Consider the following 19,007-nt stretch of genomic DNA (forward strand, 5'->3'; position numbering starts at 1 on the left):
ATGTACGTTGGTTAAAAGAATGCATAAAAAAACCTCTTTGGCACAGAAAATTGGCTTTGAATTTGGCTTTTTCCTCACTAGCTGTTTGATCCTGGGTACAGTATTTAAAACGTCTAGGCTTTGGTTTCCTCCTTTGTAAAATGGGGAGAAAAGTGGTATCTATTTTTAAGATGGCTGGGATGATTAAGTGACCCATGTATAAAAACTGGCACATTGCAAGTGCTGGATAAATGCTCGTTCTTATTAGTACTTAAATAACCAGTCCAGTTGTTTAAATTGTCTTTCAATGCTGCTCAGAGCTTTTAGGAGAGGAGAGGAGGAGGCTAAAGGCCATGGATGCCCTCAGCATCTTCAGCCCAACTGTCTTCCCGTCAGACCATTGACAGTGGAACAGGTGTGAGAGGGTTCCGTTGACGCTCCCAGGCTACTGAAGGGCCAGGATTACCATTACCGCCTTAGTGAACAACAAGGGAGGCTGGGGCAGCTCCAACGACTTGCCCGAGGTCACTCATTTCAAAAACCAGGGCAAGCAGGACCCAAACCCAGATGTTGAGCTCCTGAAATTCTATTATCCCCTGCCTCTCTTCTCAGCTCTCTCTACAGTGTGGGACGGTGGCGGGTCTGTGGTTTCAGGAGCCCTGTGTTCAGCGGAGCTTGTCACTGACTTTCATCTCTCGCAATTCGCTTAACTTTTTTGACACTCAGTTTTCTCACACGCAAAACATGGACAATAAAACCCACCCCTCACAGCTTTGTGGCCAGGATCCCACGCGAGAAATGCTCTTTGGAAACTGTAAAGCGCTGTAGGAATAACCTCTGCAACAGGCATGAACACGCGAGCCCCCTCCTTGGCAGCCGGAAGGCGCTCCTGTCTCCACTCCCCTCTCAGGCCGCGCGGCAGCGGGGTAGGAAGGAGATTAACCCCTGGGCGCGGGTCTGGGCGTTTCTCCAGGCGGCCGGGAGGAGTTCCGCCCTCGCCCCCGCCCGCCGCCTCCTCTCCCTCGCGCCCGCACTCGCGCTCCAGGAGTCTCCCCGGCCCAGGCCCCGGCTGCGCTTCCCCGGCCGGCACAGCGCGGCGGGCTGGCAGCCAGGATGCAGGCCCCGCACAAGGAGCACCTGTACAAGCTGCTGGTGATCGGCGACCTGGGCGTGGGCAAGACCAGCATCATCAAACGCTACGTGCACCAGAACTTCTCCTCTCATTACCGGGCCACCATCGGCGTGGACTTCGCGCTCAAAGTGCTCCAATGGGACCCGGAGACAGTGGTGCGCCTGCAGCTGTGGGACATCGCAGGTGAGCACCCGGGGAGGGGGGCCAGGGCCGGGATCGCCTTGCAGCTGGTCTCCAGTCCCGGGGCAGCGGGGTGCGGCCAAGTGGGAGACCCAGATCTCTGGGGCGCTGCGCCTAAAGAGACTTTCCCGGTGGGTTGGAAACTTGGTTTCAAAGGAAACAAAAAAGTTTCTTGCCCTCGCTGAAACTTCAAGTGCTTTCCCTGGCTCGTTGGAGCTGTTGCTTTAACTTCCCGGCGCACCCTTCCCTGGGATCTCTCTGCCCAGCGCGGGTGTCCCCAGGAACCCGGAGGGAGACTATCTGGAATCGCATTCAGTTCTCGGCCTCCTGCTCATTTTCCGGGAGCCGGCACTCCTGCCAGTGACGCAGCCCTGAGTGTCACGCCCGCCCTTCCGCGCCCGGGCGAGCGGGCGACCGAGGGGAAGCCCCAGACGAGTGAACGGCGGGAACCGGGAGAGATCCAGGCTAGAGGAGTTGACCAATTCCTGTTTTCAATCGCTCACTTTATTCCGACTTTTGCCACCTGCTTTACTAGTCTTCAGTCAAGGGAGTTCGAGGGTCTCTGTTTTGAGAAAGCCAAAGACCTTTGTGTGTGTGAATGGGGGCAGAGTATTATTTCTCTCTCTCTCTCTGGCTCTCTGTCGTCTGTCAAAAGGAGCTTGTGTATATATTTTAAGGCCATTCATGTCTAAGGGTCTATGAGATTAGCTGTAAATATTTCTTGATTTGGCCCTGAAGTTTTCATTGAGAAACTCAGAAAATGAAACCTTCTTGACAATGTTGGAAATCAGAATTTGATTCAGAGAGTTTGTACCAGGAGTTAGGCCCAGTCAAATGTGAGGGGGCAAAGTGTATTCCAAGAGTGAGTTCCTGGATTGAGGCTGTTTGCGGCCTGGGCGTGTCCAACCCCTCAGATTCTGGCTCTGCCACACGCTAGCCTGCTCAGTGGCTTCAGACAAGTCCCTTCAGCTCAGGGGCATCCCTGTTGAGTGGAGAGGGGTTGGACAATGACAGCTCAGGAACTTTCTTGATCAGAAGTGTTAAGGTCCTCTGGGATTCTCCATGAGCCACTTCAGACAGTCCCACTTCACCTCTGTTTCATGCTCTGTGGCACCAGGAAGCTTTCTAAGTGCTAGACCCAAACTAGCCGCTTCTCTTTCAGAAAATGGGTTCATTCTAGGTGGCGCATTTGACTGGAAACACTTTATCATGGCTTGAAGTAAGAACAAATGTGGAAAATTTTTGAAAGGCCATTTCTGGTTCTGGGGACTCCAGTGCCTGTTTAATCATGAGCTACCAGGTCTTATGATAAAACTCTTGGCCTGTGGATAGATTCCTGCATTTGGAGTCATCTTCAGCAGCTCTCATGGGTTATCAGAGACTGGAAGATGTCATCAGCCGCTATCCGATTGGGCTTTTTGTGTAGAAAATCCACTATGAGTCTGTGCACTCATAGTGTTGTTGCTGCATGTTTTAGTGTCTGAAATCTCTTTTGGCTGCATTGAAGTCTCCGGGACTCAGGTTTGGAATCAGCTTACTGTTTGAGGGGGGATGTAGCTGTAATTTAGACATTTCTGTCAAGTGCAAGCAAGGCTGTGACCTCAGGCATGTTATATTATGTCTGTGGGTCTCAGTGTCCTCGCCTATCAGGGAAGGTAGAAGGGTAGAGTGATTAGGAGCCTTAATTCCAGAGTCGAACTGCCTCTGTCTGAATCCCTTATTTATCCCATATGTCCTGGGCGATTTTAGGCAGGTTCCCTAACCTCCTGGTCTCAGTTTCCTTCTCTGTAAATGGCAGAATGCTTTCTCCCAACAAATGAGAGATGAGCAACCAACAAATTCTAGCTAAAGTCCGTAGAACCTACTATCTAGGAGAGTGGCAGGGACTATTGTTACAATAGCTACACCTTTTTTGTTTTTTTGAGCCTGTGTAAATGCTAGGCAAGAAGGACATGATATAAATGTGCTGATTAAATTCTAATAAATGATGATTCCTCTATTACACATATAATCTGTTCCAAGACACCCAGCACGCTTTTTCAGCTTTATTCATATTAGAACATGCCATCATGAGCGACTTAACCCCCAAGCTTAGAAATGCCTCTGGAGCTGTGATCCTGGACTATAGTTACACAAGTCTGTGTAAATAGGAAACCTGAGGAGCCTTGGAAAGTCAGTCCTACAGATATGGTGGTGTGCAGCATCTAAGTGGGAGAGCTTCTTGTTCCTATGTTCATTGGTAACCCGTCTTTGGCAGCCTCTAGCCCAAAGGCCCTGTGGGCTGAGTTAGAAGTTGGGCTGCAGGCAAGGCTGGTTGGAGGGAAGCTGGGCCATTGAAGGAAAGGATGATTGGAGCACAGTACTGACATGTTTCAAGCTGCATACGTAGACCCGTGAGTTCGTATGAAATCCAGCCTCATCTGCCAGGCTCCAGTCGCTAAGTGTACCTTATATACCTTCAAATCAGCCTGTCTGTCCACACACAGGAATGCTTCTCTCTCTCCTTTGTGCTCACTCTGGTGTGCGTCTGGAAAGAACAGGTAGTGAAGGCTAGTGGGCCTCACTTTGAGAGGGTTGGGGGTGTGGATGAGATAGAGGGGACCTGCCCCGTCCTGATAGGATATCAGGTCCGTCTGCTATAGGGGGAATCTTTGCTGGGTACACTTCTGATATTCATTTGATTCAATGCCAAGTCGGGCCCTATTTGTCCAACTAATTCTCATGATCTATCTCTTGTAGCCACTTAGACTTGCCAGTCTGGCTCCTGAAAGACTCCAAAAGGTACCTTTTAGGGCTTGTAAAGTAGGCCTTGAGACCAACTTGATGAATTCCACAAGCCCTATAGGGACAGCAATTGCCCCAAATCCCAGTGATTCCACCATAGAGGTGCAGCTGGGTCAGCTGTGGGTTCAGAAGCTCTTGATAGAGTCAGAGAAATTAAGTCACTTTGCCTAAGGCCACTCACCTAAGACGTGGAAGAGCTGGATTTGACCCAGTTCTGTCTGACTTGGAATCAAGCCATGCTTTTCATGAGCACAGGCCTGTGAGTGCCTGGGCACAGTTGGCCCACTGGGGTCATGCCCTCTTCCCTTTTAAAGGCATGGCTCCTTTAGTAGCTATTTTATAGGTTATCTTTGCCTTCTCCTTCCTATTTGTAACATGTTTTTAGATATTCATCAGTACCACTGCGTAGAGAGTAGAAGAAAATGGAATGGAAATCTATTTCTGAAAATTTGATTCTTGGTTATAGGGTTTTTCTTTTTATAGTTTTATCAGGAATAAAGTAAACAAAAAGTTCGCACTCGAGACTCTCCTTTCCTACCCCTCTCCAAACCCTGACACTATAATTACTCCATTAGTACTTTCAAAGAGAAATATACAATTTTGCCTCGAACTCTTGGTGTGCGTGGGGCCCCAGCTGCAGGAATTAGGACAGTCATAGTAATAGTAGCTAACATGTCTTAAGCATTTATTCTTACAATTGGCCATGCATATTTAATTTTTCATTTCCCAATAAAATAGCTAGTTAAGCAGTAGTGCTGGAATTGAAACCTTGGCTGTTGAATCCAGCGCCCAGCTTCCTAAGTAGAACTTTGCTCTGCTTTGCACAATTTAAAAATAGAATACTTTAGACATATGCTAAATATATTCTAAATTATAGATATTCTAAAAATGTTATATTTGACGTTGCACAAGCCACAAAACCTTGCTGGACTTCGGTTGCCGCATTTATAAAATGGCGATTGTCTCATTTTCCTGTAATATCGCATATTTGGATTACATTATCTCTTGCGGTCTCTATCAGCTCTAATACATTCTCACTATGTCTAGGTAGTACATGGCAGCAGATTCCAACTTGTTTACTTAGTAGCTTTGTGACTTGTACATGTTACTTAACTTCTATGCCTGGGTTTCCTGTTTGTAAACTGGGGACAATAGCAGAGCCTGCAAGTTAGAGTTGGTAAAGAATGAAATGAGTTAATTGATATAATGCTGTGCCTGACACATAATAAATGCTGAATAAATGTTAGCTATTACTCTTGTTGTTTTCATTGTTTTACAAACTGCTGTCACATACATTTTCCTGCTGGATCTTCCCAGCATCACTCAGGGTATCGATAGAGCAGAAGGTGTGAAACCTATTTTATAGTAGAGAAAAATCAAGAATCAGAGAGGTAGGGACTTGCCCAAGGTCACAAGAGCTAGCAAGTGGCAGAGGAGGACAGGAACAGCACATCTGTTTAACACCACCTTTTATATATTTGTGAGACAGATGACCGAGTCTGTTGGCCATCAGAAAACCCAATTCTAGATTTAAAAAATATAGTAGAAAAGAAATTAATTTGCAGATAATTTAGAGAGCACTTCTTCACCATGTAAAAGTTTCACTGCGAGGCTGTGCTAAATAATAAGTGCCTCTAAATAATTAAAACAAGAGCCAACTTATAAGAAAAATATTTCCCTGCAGGGCACACCTACAGTAACTTTCCCCACCTAAGCTGTGTGACAAAGAAGCATTGGAGGACATTAGCTGTCCTACAGGCAGAGCGGCAGGGGGAGGCAGCCTGGGCCTAGAATCAGGAGTCCCAGGACAATGACTCCCCCCACCAGTGGCTATGAGATTCATCTGGTTCACAGTGATGTGTTAATATAGTTTTAAAGTGCTTCCACATTGTGAAATTCAATGGAGGGAAGGGTTTGTATTTGACCATCTCTTCAATATCTGTTTTTAAAAGACTGTAATTCTCCACAGAGTTTTAGAAGGGTCTTAAATATCAATGTAATAGAGCTAGAAATGTAGAAAGAGCTAAATTGGTCAACCACTATGTCAGGCAAAAAAATAAAAATGCTTGTCCAGTCTGGGCCACTCTCTGCTGGGCAGTTTATTACCTTGTTTTTAGCCTGGCTAATTACACATTTTCTAAATACCATGTAGATTAACATGGTACGTGCATACAGGTAAATAATATATACACTGAGCAAAATGGTGAACTTTCAAAGCAGGGTGAGGGATGTGTGGGGAAGGCACCTCAGGGCTTCTGCAGGGCAGTTGTTAGAATCTCCATCTGCCACAGACACATGGGCATTAGGCATGTGGAGATGTACCCTCATCTAGGTTTTAGAGGACTAGGTCTGACAGGAGAGCACATAGCAGCCTGACCAAGAGAAGCTAAGTCATTCAAGAGAAGAAGAGATGGAGAGGAGCAGCTCTTCTGTGTGTGGTGCGTGTCTCCAGCAAATATGTATGTTAAATGCCTGGCCAGTGACAACACTGTGTTAGATGAGGGGAAAACAAAGAAGGACAAAGAATTGAACAAGTCTTGATTCCTGACCTCAAGAAGTTCACAGTTTTGTGGGCATGATGGCACGAAAGTAAATCACTGTAACAGTGGGTAGCATGTATTGATATCGGCAACTCTAAAATACTCTGGTGGTGCAGAGAGTCCCGTCCACACCACGTCCGTGCCATCTCTGAGATTAAACCTAGCAGGCTGGACAAAGCCTCTAGCTAGTGTGACAGTTCCTGTGCTCTTACCGAGCACCAGTTACTCCTGTAAGTGAGTTCAGGGCTGCACGACCTGAGACAGAAGGTCATCCTCTAGCCCGCTTTAATTCTGTCTCCTTCTCTTGAGGATCTCATGCGTTCCCATGGCTTTAAACTCTATTATACAGACAACTCCAAAAAATGTGCATATAAGCTTGACTTCTCATGAGCATCAGACCTACAATTCGGTTTTCCTGTTGGGCATCTTCTTTAGGATGTCTCACATATATTGCAAGATCAATATGTCCTAGCAAAGTTGCATAAGAAACAAGGATTGTTGTGTTTTTTTCTATTAATAAAGTAATATATACTCAATGTAGCAAAATTGGAAAGTACAAAAAAAAATAACCATTTCAACAACAAAAGAATATGGAGAATATCCATAATCACCCCTCTTAATGATAAGTGGTAAAGGATACTATTGGTAGGTCTAAACTAGATTTCTTTTGCCAAACGCTGGACTTCCCAGTTTGTGTTAACTATGCTGCCTTCCCCCCAGTCACTTAGACTTGAACCCTCTCCACCTTTTCTTCTTCTTCTTTGACCTTCAGATGCCATTGGTCTCTAAGTCGGATAGTAATTATGCTTCTCTTGCCACTGCCCTCCACCAAGCATGGCACCGTTATCACTTCCCCATTCTGCTGTCATAGCCACCAGTTCTTATGTGTGCCAAGTTTATCTCCCCAGAACATCACTTTGGTGGCTCCCCATTGCCTGTAGATTATATACATCATGCTGAGAAGAATTAAAGTGGTGGGCATGAGGTGATAGGAGGGCTGATGACTAGAAGGAGGACTGATTCTGAGTCATAGAACCATCGGATAGGAAGTGACCAGAGTCCTTGAGGCCTGACCAGGTCAAAAGGAAACCCAGGATTTATCTCACTGTGGCCTTGTTGTCAGGAACACAGTTACTCTCATTGAGTGTCCAAGTGGTACTTAAATAATTTTTTGTTCTGTTTTTTTGCATTTTATTTAAAAAGTTGTTTTAAAACTTGTGGATTTGAATGGTGTGAGATCTTGCCTGGGAAAATTTGTTCATTCACTTGATAGGCAGAGGAATTGAGGAGTAAAAGAAATGGATCAGTCTTTACTCTCATGGAATCTGATAGGCTCGTGGGCATAAGATATTTAAAGATAATCTCGGAGATAGTGATTTAATCACTATTCTGACAAGTGCTCTGAAGGGGAAGTGTCAGGTGCTAAAAGAATGTCGAAACAAGGCACCTCCCCCAACCATGGCATGGAGGTGAGCAGACATGGTGAGGATTGTGGGTAATCTGGCATAGCTAGAGATGACAGCATGTGAGGAGGGGGCTGTGAGAGGGAGCAGCAAATTGCGAAAGATGGATATTCTAAGCCAAGGGTTAAGACTGATAACTACTTACAGATTCCTTATCAATTTGTTAAAGCAATCTTTACTTTTTTAAAGATTGACACCTGTGCTAACATCTGTTGCCAATCTTTTTTTTCTTCCTTCTTCCCAAAATTCCCCCCAGTACATAGTTGTATATTGTAGTTGTGAGTACTTCTGGTTGTGCTATATCGGACGCCGCCTCAACATGACCTGATGAGTAGTGCCATGTCCATGCCACGGATCCAAACCGTCAAAACCCTAGGCCTCCAAAATGGAGTGCGTGAACTTAACGACTCGGCCATGGGGCTGGCCCCGTGTCAAAGCAATCTTTGCAGTTTAAACACCGCAGTGATTCTGGCAAGTAGGTCTTATTATTTTTAGTTTCATAGGTGGGGAAACTGGGCCAAGTATAAGTGGATCATGGTGCCTCGTACATAGTAGTTGCTCAATGAAAGTGATTTGTTGTTAAGCAGTCACTGAGATTGATACTAGAGTCATTGCTCATGTGAAAAACTTTTGAGAATATTGTCTAGTTTATAGGCTTATAGCCCTTTCTCTGCCTTTTATGGCATAACTTTGGGGAATCCTGTGAAGCTTTCAAACCATTGAGAACTCTCGTTATTGCTTTCACTCTCTTTGATTCTGAGATGGACATGGCCCACTGCTCCTGGGATAGAAAGTAGGTTTATTTCATCAAGAGAAGATCCTCATATTCTAGGTTGGTGTACTAGAGTAGTCTGCATCAGTTTGGCAAGGTCAAGAATGTGACTCCAGGCTGGGGTTCCAAATTACTGTGTTCCTCTCATTTATTTTTTTAGCTGTTTGAGAATTTGGTTAAGAAGTTATATGACTTAAATTATTCTTTGAAGATAACTCAGATTTTAACTTCCACCATTCCCCACTCCCTTTAGTTTCCCACTCTCAACTGTTAATCAAATCCTATTTTTTCTACCTTGAAAAATGACTATCTTATCCCTCCTTTCAGTAGCCATGTCTTCTTTACAACTGGTCTGAACTCCTGGAGCAGCTTCCTGATACCCATCCCTTCCTCAAGCCTTCTCACCCATCAGCTTGTAATCTACAAAGGTGAGACTTCTCAGGATGGCATCATTCTCCAGTTAGATATTCTCCAGTTTGGCATCCTTCAGCGGATCCCCATCACTTTTATAGTTAAAGGCTAAACTTTTTAGCATGAAATTCATGGGCTTTTAATGGTCAGACCTCTGTCATCCATTCCAGTCTCATCTGCCATGCCTATGATTCTTAACCATTCCAGCTGTCTTATAGTGGCTTCAATTCACCTACCTTCCCCTCCCTGCTGTGGCTCATACGGTTGTCTCTGGCTACACTTTCCTCTTCTTTACACAGATAAATCCTACGGGTCCTTTGTCGGTCAACCCATCTCACCTCCTTCAGGAAGCCTCTTTGAACCCATGTGACTGAGGGATACGCATGTTTCTCTGCTCCCACAATATCGCATGCTACCTCAGATTAGAAGTCCTCTACTGCTGCACTGGAATGTCTTTTTCCTCCTAAGTGTGACCCTAGGTCCTAGCATAGTACTTGATACTTAGGTGCTCAGTGAGTATTTGTTCAATGAAAAGTTTGTCAGTCAACTTTTTCATCATTGCTTTAATTCCAAGACATATCATTGATCTAAAAATTTATTCAATAAAATAAAAAATAAGCTTAATGTTGTCCATGCTTGAAAGACTATAATTTTATGAACATTAGCATATGAAAAATGCATACATTTTAGAGTCTATAATTATGGTAATCACTGTTCTTCTGGTGGCATTCTATTTTATCTTTTCACCATAAAAACTGGGGAATGACCTTAAAGACCATTCTTAACAGCCGTACTTCTTCATTTAACAAAGTCTTCATAATTTGGAGTGAAATGTCATTCATTTGGAGGTCAAATGACAAAACTATATCTCTTTTATGATTTTTGGATACATTAGATGAAGCAATAACTTCTTGAAAGGTAATGGTCACAGGATTAAAGCCTTGAGGGCTCATCATATGAAATCCTTCCTTTTACAGATGAGGAAGCTATGCTCTGAAGTGGGGAGTCACATTAGTTTCAAAGGCCCGTGGAGTTAGTTAGTAGAACTGGAACCAGAATGCAGGCTTGTCTGGTTTATTAATGATGAGATTTGAAGAATTACAAATTTATTTTTTAGCATCAGATGTTCTGATGTTGTCTTAAGCATGGAGGCACAAAAATAATTGAATTCGGTAGGCACTCAGCCCTATGGGAGTCCATGCAATGAAGAAGAGTGGATGATGGTATGGCATTGGGGGCACCCAGAGTCCTCCACAGTCTGGCTTCAAATAACATTCCTAATATTATTTCCTCCCACCCTCCCATATGAGGCTTAAAATTTGGCCATTCCAACTCCTTGCTGTTCCTTCATCACACCCATGTTTACTGCCTCTGTGCCTTTGCTCCTGCCCTTCTTGCTGGTTCATATGCCCTTCCCTTTATTTCCACACATCCAAATCCTATCTGACATTTAAGACGTTAAGACTCTGAAAGAGCAATTCCTCTGCAAAGATTTCCTGAATGCTCTCCCTCCGGTGGTAACTTCTTCCTCCCTTGAATCCCATGCGACGTTTCTTTACTCTCTTGTAGCACTTCTTCATTTAGCCTTGTATTAGAGCTATTTCATACCTCTCCAGATAGCCTTCATGATTTTTAGCAGATCTTGCCACAAGTTATTTATTATGTAATTTCATGAAATGACTGTAGAGTCAGCAAAGAAGCAGAGAAAGAGAAAGCACCAGACAGGAGGAGACCCAAGCAAGGGCAGGTCTTTGGAAGTGAAGGGGAGAGAATTTAAGAAGAGGATAGTCAATAGTTTCAAATCTCTGAGAGAAACTAGAATTCTTTCTTTTTTGCTCTGCGTCTCCACTTTTTTGTTGTCTCTGTTACCCTGCTACACTATTTAACCTGTCTTCCTCAGTCTTGCATAAAACTGCTTTCTCAAGAAGAGCGATGAAAAACTTTGCTTCTTGTGTACCTCCTCAGCCTAATGTAGACAAAGAAAATGTCTCTAAGGTGAGGGGTTCAAACAAATTTCCATCTAATTTATAGGGTGAGGTTTAAAGTAAGTTGATTTAAATTACTATTGGGAGGACTATTCTCTCCTACAATATAATGTGTTATTAATTAATAGCCACCACTTATATACTCATACCCATATACCACTTATACTCATAGCAGGCATGGTGCTATGCTTTTTTATATATCATTTCATTTATTGCTTACAATGAGCTTATCTGCTTGGTGCTGTTACCAACCTCATCATAGAGATGAGAGAATTATGTTCTGACAGGCTAGACAACAGATAAACAAGGGAAAAAACACATACAGTTTTCAAAAGTCACACAAATAGTAAAGGATGGTCCTGGGATGTGAACTGAGATTTGTCTAGTTACAAATACCATTTTCTAAGCACTCTGTTCTACCATTGCCTAATATGTGATACAAGAATGCAGTGGTTATCATGTCATAGATTGTTTAAGTTGTATTTAGAGGATACGTAGTATTTATTTTAAAGGAATAATTGATTACTCTTCAACCTTTACACTTTTGGACAGAGCTGAGAATTGAATGAGCTGAATTCTTTGCACACATCAATGCTGGGACCATGTGGTCGGTTTGGCTTAGTAACAGCCATCTGAATATACTACTTTTAGGCAGGAAAACCACAGCGACTGAGGGACACAAGTCTCAAGCTTGAGGATTAAAGATAAGAATAGCTATGATGCTTGATGGTGTTAGAACAAATTAGGTCCTATAGGGTAGAGGTGTGTGTGTGTTTTACATTTAAAGAAAACTGGGCTCTAGGCTAGACTCTAGAAGCTACAGCAGAAGTTCTCGAACTTCCTCAGTTCACAGCGCCCTTAAGTGTCAGAGTAATTTTTTCATGGTGCCTCTGGGCCAATAGAAATACCTAAAAGTTCTGTTTATTAAGTAGTTAGCACCAAAGAATTTAGTAAGTATTGTGTTCTAACAACTTAACAGACATTTGAAAAAAATGGAACACAAATTAAAAAAAATTTTTATTTCATTGTTAATAACTACAGTTATTTACTGTTGGCATATGTGTGCCTTTGGGCCATGGAACAACATCTCAAAACTTTGAGTCACAGTGGACACCACAATCCTCATTTCCTGGTTCACATTGATTTTCACATGACTCTCGCTTTCTCTCATAAAAACCACGAAAACCCCAGTTTCAAAAAGATATGATTCCATCAAAAGGAATGTAGCACAATCTGATGTTAAAATTGGAAACTACCTCATACTAGTACTTCCTGAGGTGTCTGACTGATGGTGAGTACCACTGTGTTTGCCTTAAAAATTTGAAATATCCTGTTGCACTCCTGTGAATTCACTGAAGGACCCTAGAGCACCTTGGCACCCATTCTGGGAATTTTAGCTCTAGAATAATCTGGAAATTCTTTAATAGTGAAACCTTTACAATCTAGGGTCTCTTGTGAGTTATTTATGAAAGTATCTGTAAAAGTTGCTTAGAGGTGATATCTCGAATGCTAAGTAGTTCAAAAAGCTTTTGGGGCCGGCTCCGTAGCCAAGTGGTTAAGTTTGTGTGCTCCGCTGCCTGCGGCCCAGGGTTCGGATCCTGGGCATGGACATGGCACAGCTCATCAGGCCACATTGAGGCAGCGTCCCACATCCCACAACTAGAACGACCTGCAACTAAGATATACAACTATGTACTCGGGGGGTTTGGGAAATAAAGCAGAAAAAAAAGAAAAAAAGATTGGCAACAGTTGTTAGCCCAGATGCCAATCCTTAAAAAAAAAAAAAAAAAAAAAAAAGGAAGATTGGCAACAGTTGTTAGCCTAGGTGCCAATCTTTAAAAAAAACCAAAAAGCTTTTTATTGAATGCATTTGAGCTTACAACTTAGGGGAGGTATTTTTAGATTGTTTGTTAGGTTTTTGTTTAGGTTGTAGTTAGTTTAATTAAAAACATGAGATGTTGATCCTTCTATCTTGATTCACGCCAACCTCTTTTCTGTGACTTGCTTTCATTCCCGCTCTCCATCCAATATTGGACATTGCATTACTATATGATCGTGTTTCTATCCAAGTGAGTTACTTCATTTAAACTGAGTAGTATTGGACCCTAGCCAAAATAAATTATGACAAAGTTTCCTGGGATACTCATTTTCACACACACACAGCCTTAAATTTAAATATATACTCAGAACTTAATGAGAATATTTTTGAATTTAATTAAAAAATAGATCACTATAATCTATCCACCCTTCCTTTCTATAATGCTATGGTTTATGGACACCTAAGAAACCAATTGTCACTTTTTATGTCATCTTATCCTCTTGTACACTTTAGCTTAATTCCATGCACTGCATCTAGGTTTGCCCTCTTCGAACAGAGGTAAGATTTTCCTATAAGAGATGACAACCAGTAGTAAGATGAAATGAGAACCATCATTTATAGGGGAACTAAAGAAATTGCAGAAAGAGCTTTGGTGGTTCTGAATTGTACACAGATTTTTTTCCTGGGTGGATCTTAAGAATGAGCAGGAGTTTAATAGGCATAGAAAGTAAATGAGTTGGATCCAAGATCTTGCTTTATTCACTCCACTCCTCTCTCTGCTGGTGTTCCCTCTCACATATAAGAAATCAATATTAATTTTTATTTCATTATGTAAAGAGTATTTGTAATACCAGTTCCATTCTATTTTGCAAGTCCATTGTGAGCATAGACTAAGAGCCTCTGAGACATAAAGTGGAGACATAAAGGGGTAATAATTGAATAATTCAACAGTGGGCTCAAGGAGTCTATGGTGTAATTGGGGACATAGACTACAGACGTTTGCAGCACATAAAAAGCAGTACAAGGCAGAGCCTGATTAAATGGGCGAGAAAGTGAAACAGTCAGAGCTGTGTGACAAAGAGGAGGAGAGAGTTGGGTATGCAGCCAAGTAATCAGAGAAAGCTCCAAGAAGGTAGGGTTTGGTACAGCCTTGAAGAATAGGCAGGATTTAGTTGGGTGGAGAATAAGGGAAAGGGTACCTTCCAGCGGGAGTGGGAGTGCCATGGAGTGAGTGTGAATGAAGCAAGAAGCAGAACTTAGAGCCAAGCAAGGCATAGTTTTGGGCAGGACCTTGATCTCAGTCTGAGGACTAGCCTTTAACTTGTAGATCAAGGTGTGCAACCTTGAGAAGTCCATAGGGGCCCAGAGGGTAAAATAAATGAATTCTTTTCTCTACCTGGCAAACACTGGTTCATCTTTCAAGGGCCTTTCTGAAAAAATCTGTTCCTAATTCTGGACTACCCAAGCGGCTGCTCCCTGTTTCCCTTGGGAATGGGAACAAAGCTCCCCATAATCTTGGCTCTCATTTTGTTTTTCCACAAAGTTCCACACACAGCTAGATGGATGTAACAAAGAAACAAACATGGGATCCTAGGTAACCATTTATCGGAGAATTACAACAAGAAAAATGGATCAATAACAATTCCTTTTAAAGTAAAATCATATAAATTTCATTGAACTATAAATATTTTGTTAGAGTTGTTTTACAAAATTGATACTGATACACAAATTTAAATTTAAGGTAGTGTTTTTGGGGTATATAACAATGTGAAATGAATAGCATATCAGCAAATTTTTTTTTCTCCAAAATTGGGTCTTTGATACTGGTCAGCTCAAGTGAACTAATTCCTAAACATTATTAATGTGATGTAGAACCTATATTTCTCAATGTTCTGGGTTTTCAAGACATTCTGATATCTGTCTTATTAGAGATCTTCTAATTTATAACTGTTTGGAAATAGTTCAAATAGCTTTAAATTTTGTGAGGGTCATATAACATGTCAGCCACCCAACCTCCCTTTTTTTGGCACCTGCTGTAGAAAGTAGCGGATCCTTCAAAGTGTTTAATTAGGGAAATAATAGGGTCAACACAGAGCTTTTGGAGGAGGTGGATCTGGTAGAGGTGTACAGAAATTAAATTATAAGTTAAATCTTCAGTCCTGACCACTCCCTGGAAATTCAGCCTCATATACACAACTGCCTATTCAACATAACTGCCTAACAGACATCGCAAACTTAACACATCAGAATCCCAATCTGCTTCCGCAAAACCTGTACCTTCAAAAGTCTTCTCCATCTCCGCTAATGGCAACTCCATACCTTCAATTTTTTAAGCTAGAAGTTCAGGAGTCATGCTTGAATCATCTCATACTCTACATCTTGTCTGTCATCTCTGTCTGCAGATATATCCAGAAAACAACCAAACTTTACCATCTTCCCCCATCACTTTGGTCCAAATCATTACCTCTTGCCTCGATTATTGTCTCCCTACTTCCAGCCTTGATGCCTGTAGGTCATTCCTCAATGCAGCAGCCATAGTTATCCATTTACTCCTGTCAGTTCATGTTTCTCATCTGCCCACAATCCTTCAGTGCTTTCCTCTCTCATCTAGAATGAAAGGCAGCATCCGTATAATGGCCTGAAACTGTCTACAATCTGGGCCTACTACTCTTCCCTTTGTGTGGTCCTCTCTAGCCAACACAGTCTCCTTGCCGTTCTCTAAACACTTGCCAGATACATTTGTGTCTCGGAATCTTTGTACTTGCTGTTCCTTCTGTCAAAAACTCTCTTCTAAATATACGTTTGGCTTGCTCTTTTACCTCTTTTTGGTCTTTGCTCAAGTGATACCTTCTCTGCGGCCCTTCACTGTCCATCCTACTTAACTTTGCCTCACCCCCACATACCTTTTTCTCCTTTCCCGCTTTATTTTTCTCCCTAGCTCTTCACCAGCTAGTGTAGTATTATGTGGATCTTACCAACTTTTATCTCTTTCCACTAGAATGTAAGATTCATGAAGACAAGGATTTTTAATTTTTTTCTTCTAGTTGCCAGAACAGTGCTTGGAAAATAATAGGTATCCAACATTTTGTACTAAATGAATAAATGAGTTGAGACAAGATGAGACAATCCTAACTAGATTGACTTCAGTGGGAGTAGAAAGAAAGTGATGAATGCAAGAGACATGACAGAGGATAGCCTCAAGTATCCACTGAGTGGGGGTAAAGAATTAGGGGTTATTCCTTCACTGAGCAAGGAGAGCTTCTTGAACATTCACTGGATACAGAGGGCAGTGCTTGTCTTGGTGCCTGCAGAAGCTTGGTTCATGCAAGGGGAAACTTGTAATTTTGTAGGAAAAATTACACAAAGTTGACTTCAGGATATAGACCTTGATATCTTGGACAAAGGGTGATTAATTAACACGTTTCTGTCACTGGTTTGGTGGGGCAACGCAGGGAAGAGAGAAGATGAAAGAGTTTTAGAACCATTGCCAGAGGGTCAGATGGGCTCTTAAAAATTGGAGAAAATCTTGCTGGACTCTAATCCTAGTCTATGGGTTTCCCTGAGCCTTTGAAACTAGCTTAAGCCATTATAAGTTCAGTGTCCATTTGACCATCACAGTAATTGGATGGTTTTTTTTTTTCTAGATTCTTGTGCAAGGTCCGTATATACTTTTGATTTTATCTTCTGGCTTTTCATACTATTACTCCCCACAAATAAAGAGCATACCTTGGTGGTAATTTTAGCTCTACTGATTGTTACAAGACTCCAAAAATGTATGTTATTTGGCATACAGTGAATTGAGTCCAAGGGATTATTTCTTAAGAAGATGAGAATGATTTCGAAAACATAACATTCCAGTCTGAAACTTATGCAACAGTATGCATATAACCCTGTTAGAATAATGTTAATTTTCTCCATCAATGAACATCTATTGATTATTTACTGGAAATGAGAGTAGAATATAGAGTAAGTGCATTAGCATGCAGCACTGATTCATGAATACTGACGATGTTGTATTCTAGAGGAAGAAAGAACCTTAATATCAGCTTATTTCTACCACAGCATCTTGCACTCTTACTGGACCCCCAAAGTGGAGAAGTAGGCCTTGGATTTACACATGAAAACATGACCAACTTGCTCTCCTGGTTTTTACAATGCCACGGTGGGGACTGAAGCATGAACATAAAGCATGATAAACGTGAATGGTGTCGGAAAGAGAAAATGCTGTGGGGTCGTGAAAAAGGGAGTCATCGGTTCCAACTGGCAGGACAAGGAAGGTTGCACAAATGTAATGACATTGCAGGGCACAATTATAGGATACTTAGGATTTCATGGAACAGAGTGGGTGGAGAGATGGGGAGAGCATTCAGGCTTTGGGATGTAAAAGAAATGTAAAAAGGCAAGAATATCCAGGGAGTAATGCAGGGTGTGTTTTCAGAAAAACAAGTAGTCCCGGGTGACTGGGCCGTGGAGCACTTTGAAGGAAGTGATAGAAGAATTTGGAAAAGTGGTTGGAGCCAAGGACTCCTCATGTGTAGCGTTAATAAAGGTGTCTGATTTTTACGCATCTAAGAGTCATTAAAGGGCTAGCACAGCAGAGCATAAGGGTAATATTTACATTTTGAAAGTGAATTCTGAGAGAAATAGAGTTTTAAGAATTCACCTAGGGAATGCTTATAAAACAGATTCCTGGGTCCCACACAAAACCAATTCAGCAAGAATCTCTGAGGAATGTGGCCCAGGAATGGGTATTCTATAAATGCTTCTTTTTTTCCCCCAGCTTTATTGAGATATAACTGATGTATAGCGTTGTGTAAATTTAAGATGTAGAACATGATGGTTTGATATACTTATATATTGTGAAATGATCACTGCAATAGAGTTAACACCTCCACGACCACACTCAATTACCCTTTTTTTTATGTGTGGTGAGAACACTTAAGATCTACTCTCTTAGCAACTTTCCAGTATATAATAGAGTTGTGTTAACTATAGTCCCCGTGCTGTACATTAGGTCCCCAGGACTTATTCATCTTTTAACTGGAAGTTTGTACCCTTTGACCAACATCTCCCTATTTTCCTCATTCCCAGCTCCTGGCAACCACCATCCTTCTCTCTGTTTCTGTGAGTTCGGCTTTTTTTAGATGCCACATATAAGTGAAGTCATGCAGTATTTTTCTTTCTCTGTCTGACTTAGTTCACTTAACATTATGCTCTCATAGCATTTGCCCATGTTGTCACAAAAGGCAGAATTTACTTCTTTTTTTATGGTTGAATAATATTCATTGTGTGTGTATATATATATATATATATATATATATATATACACCACATTTTCTTTACCCATTCATTCACTGATGGAGACTTAGTTTGATTCCTTGTCTTGGCTATTATGAATAATGCTCTAGTGAACATAGGTGTACAGGTAGCTCTTCATAGTAGTGATTTGATTTCCTTCGGATATATAACCATCAAGTGATTTCTTATGCTGCCGGAAGGACAACTGTCTAAGACCTGTGTTTATATTTATATTATTTTAAGGCAGAGTGGGAGTGATGAGAACTGAGATGCTGAGAGCCCCCGTTAGGGAAATGTCAGGAGTCCAGGTGAGGAGCAATGAGGGCCTGAACTGGAGCAGTGGCAATGCTGATGGAGGGGAGGGAACAGAGTCAAGAGCCGCTTCTGAAATACAAGTGTTGGTAGGATGTTGGAGACCCTTTGGATATATGAATGAGGAAGGAGTTGGAAGACGACTTGAAGGTACCCCTCTGGGTGGCAGTGTTGATGGTAATGCTGTAAACCAGAGAGGGGAATGCAGGAGTAGGAGGTGGAGAACTAGATGCCTGCACATCGGGTAGGTTGATTACAGGGGGTTGCCAGAGGCAATAATGTATTTAGTTCAGGGTATGCAATCCAGTTTCTTTATTTTACCAATGAGGAAA

The 19,007-nt window shown here is 42.1% G+C and overlaps 1 protein-coding gene across 1 annotated transcript in view; it reads left to right on the plus strand.

Moving 5' to 3' along the window:
- The first annotated feature begins 757 nt into the window (after positions 1-757).
- The window catches only part of RAB38 (RAB38, member RAS oncogene family), a 57,296-nt gene continuing 39,046 nt past the window's right edge, over positions 758-19,007 (plus strand). Inside the window, exon 1 of the mRNA XM_014868033.3 lies at positions 758-1,294. Within this exon, the coding sequence (XP_014723519.1) occupies positions 1,093-1,294 (202 nt within the window). The 5' untranslated portion in view covers positions 758-1,092. The remainder of the gene's footprint in view (positions 1,295-19,007) is intronic.

The sequence above is a fragment of the Equus asinus genome, chromosome 20 (assembly GCF_041296235.1).
Source record: "Equus asinus isolate D_3611 breed Donkey chromosome 20, EquAss-T2T_v2, whole genome shotgun sequence".
In the NCBI taxonomy this organism is placed as follows: domain Eukaryota; kingdom Metazoa; phylum Chordata; class Mammalia; order Perissodactyla; family Equidae; genus Equus; species Equus asinus.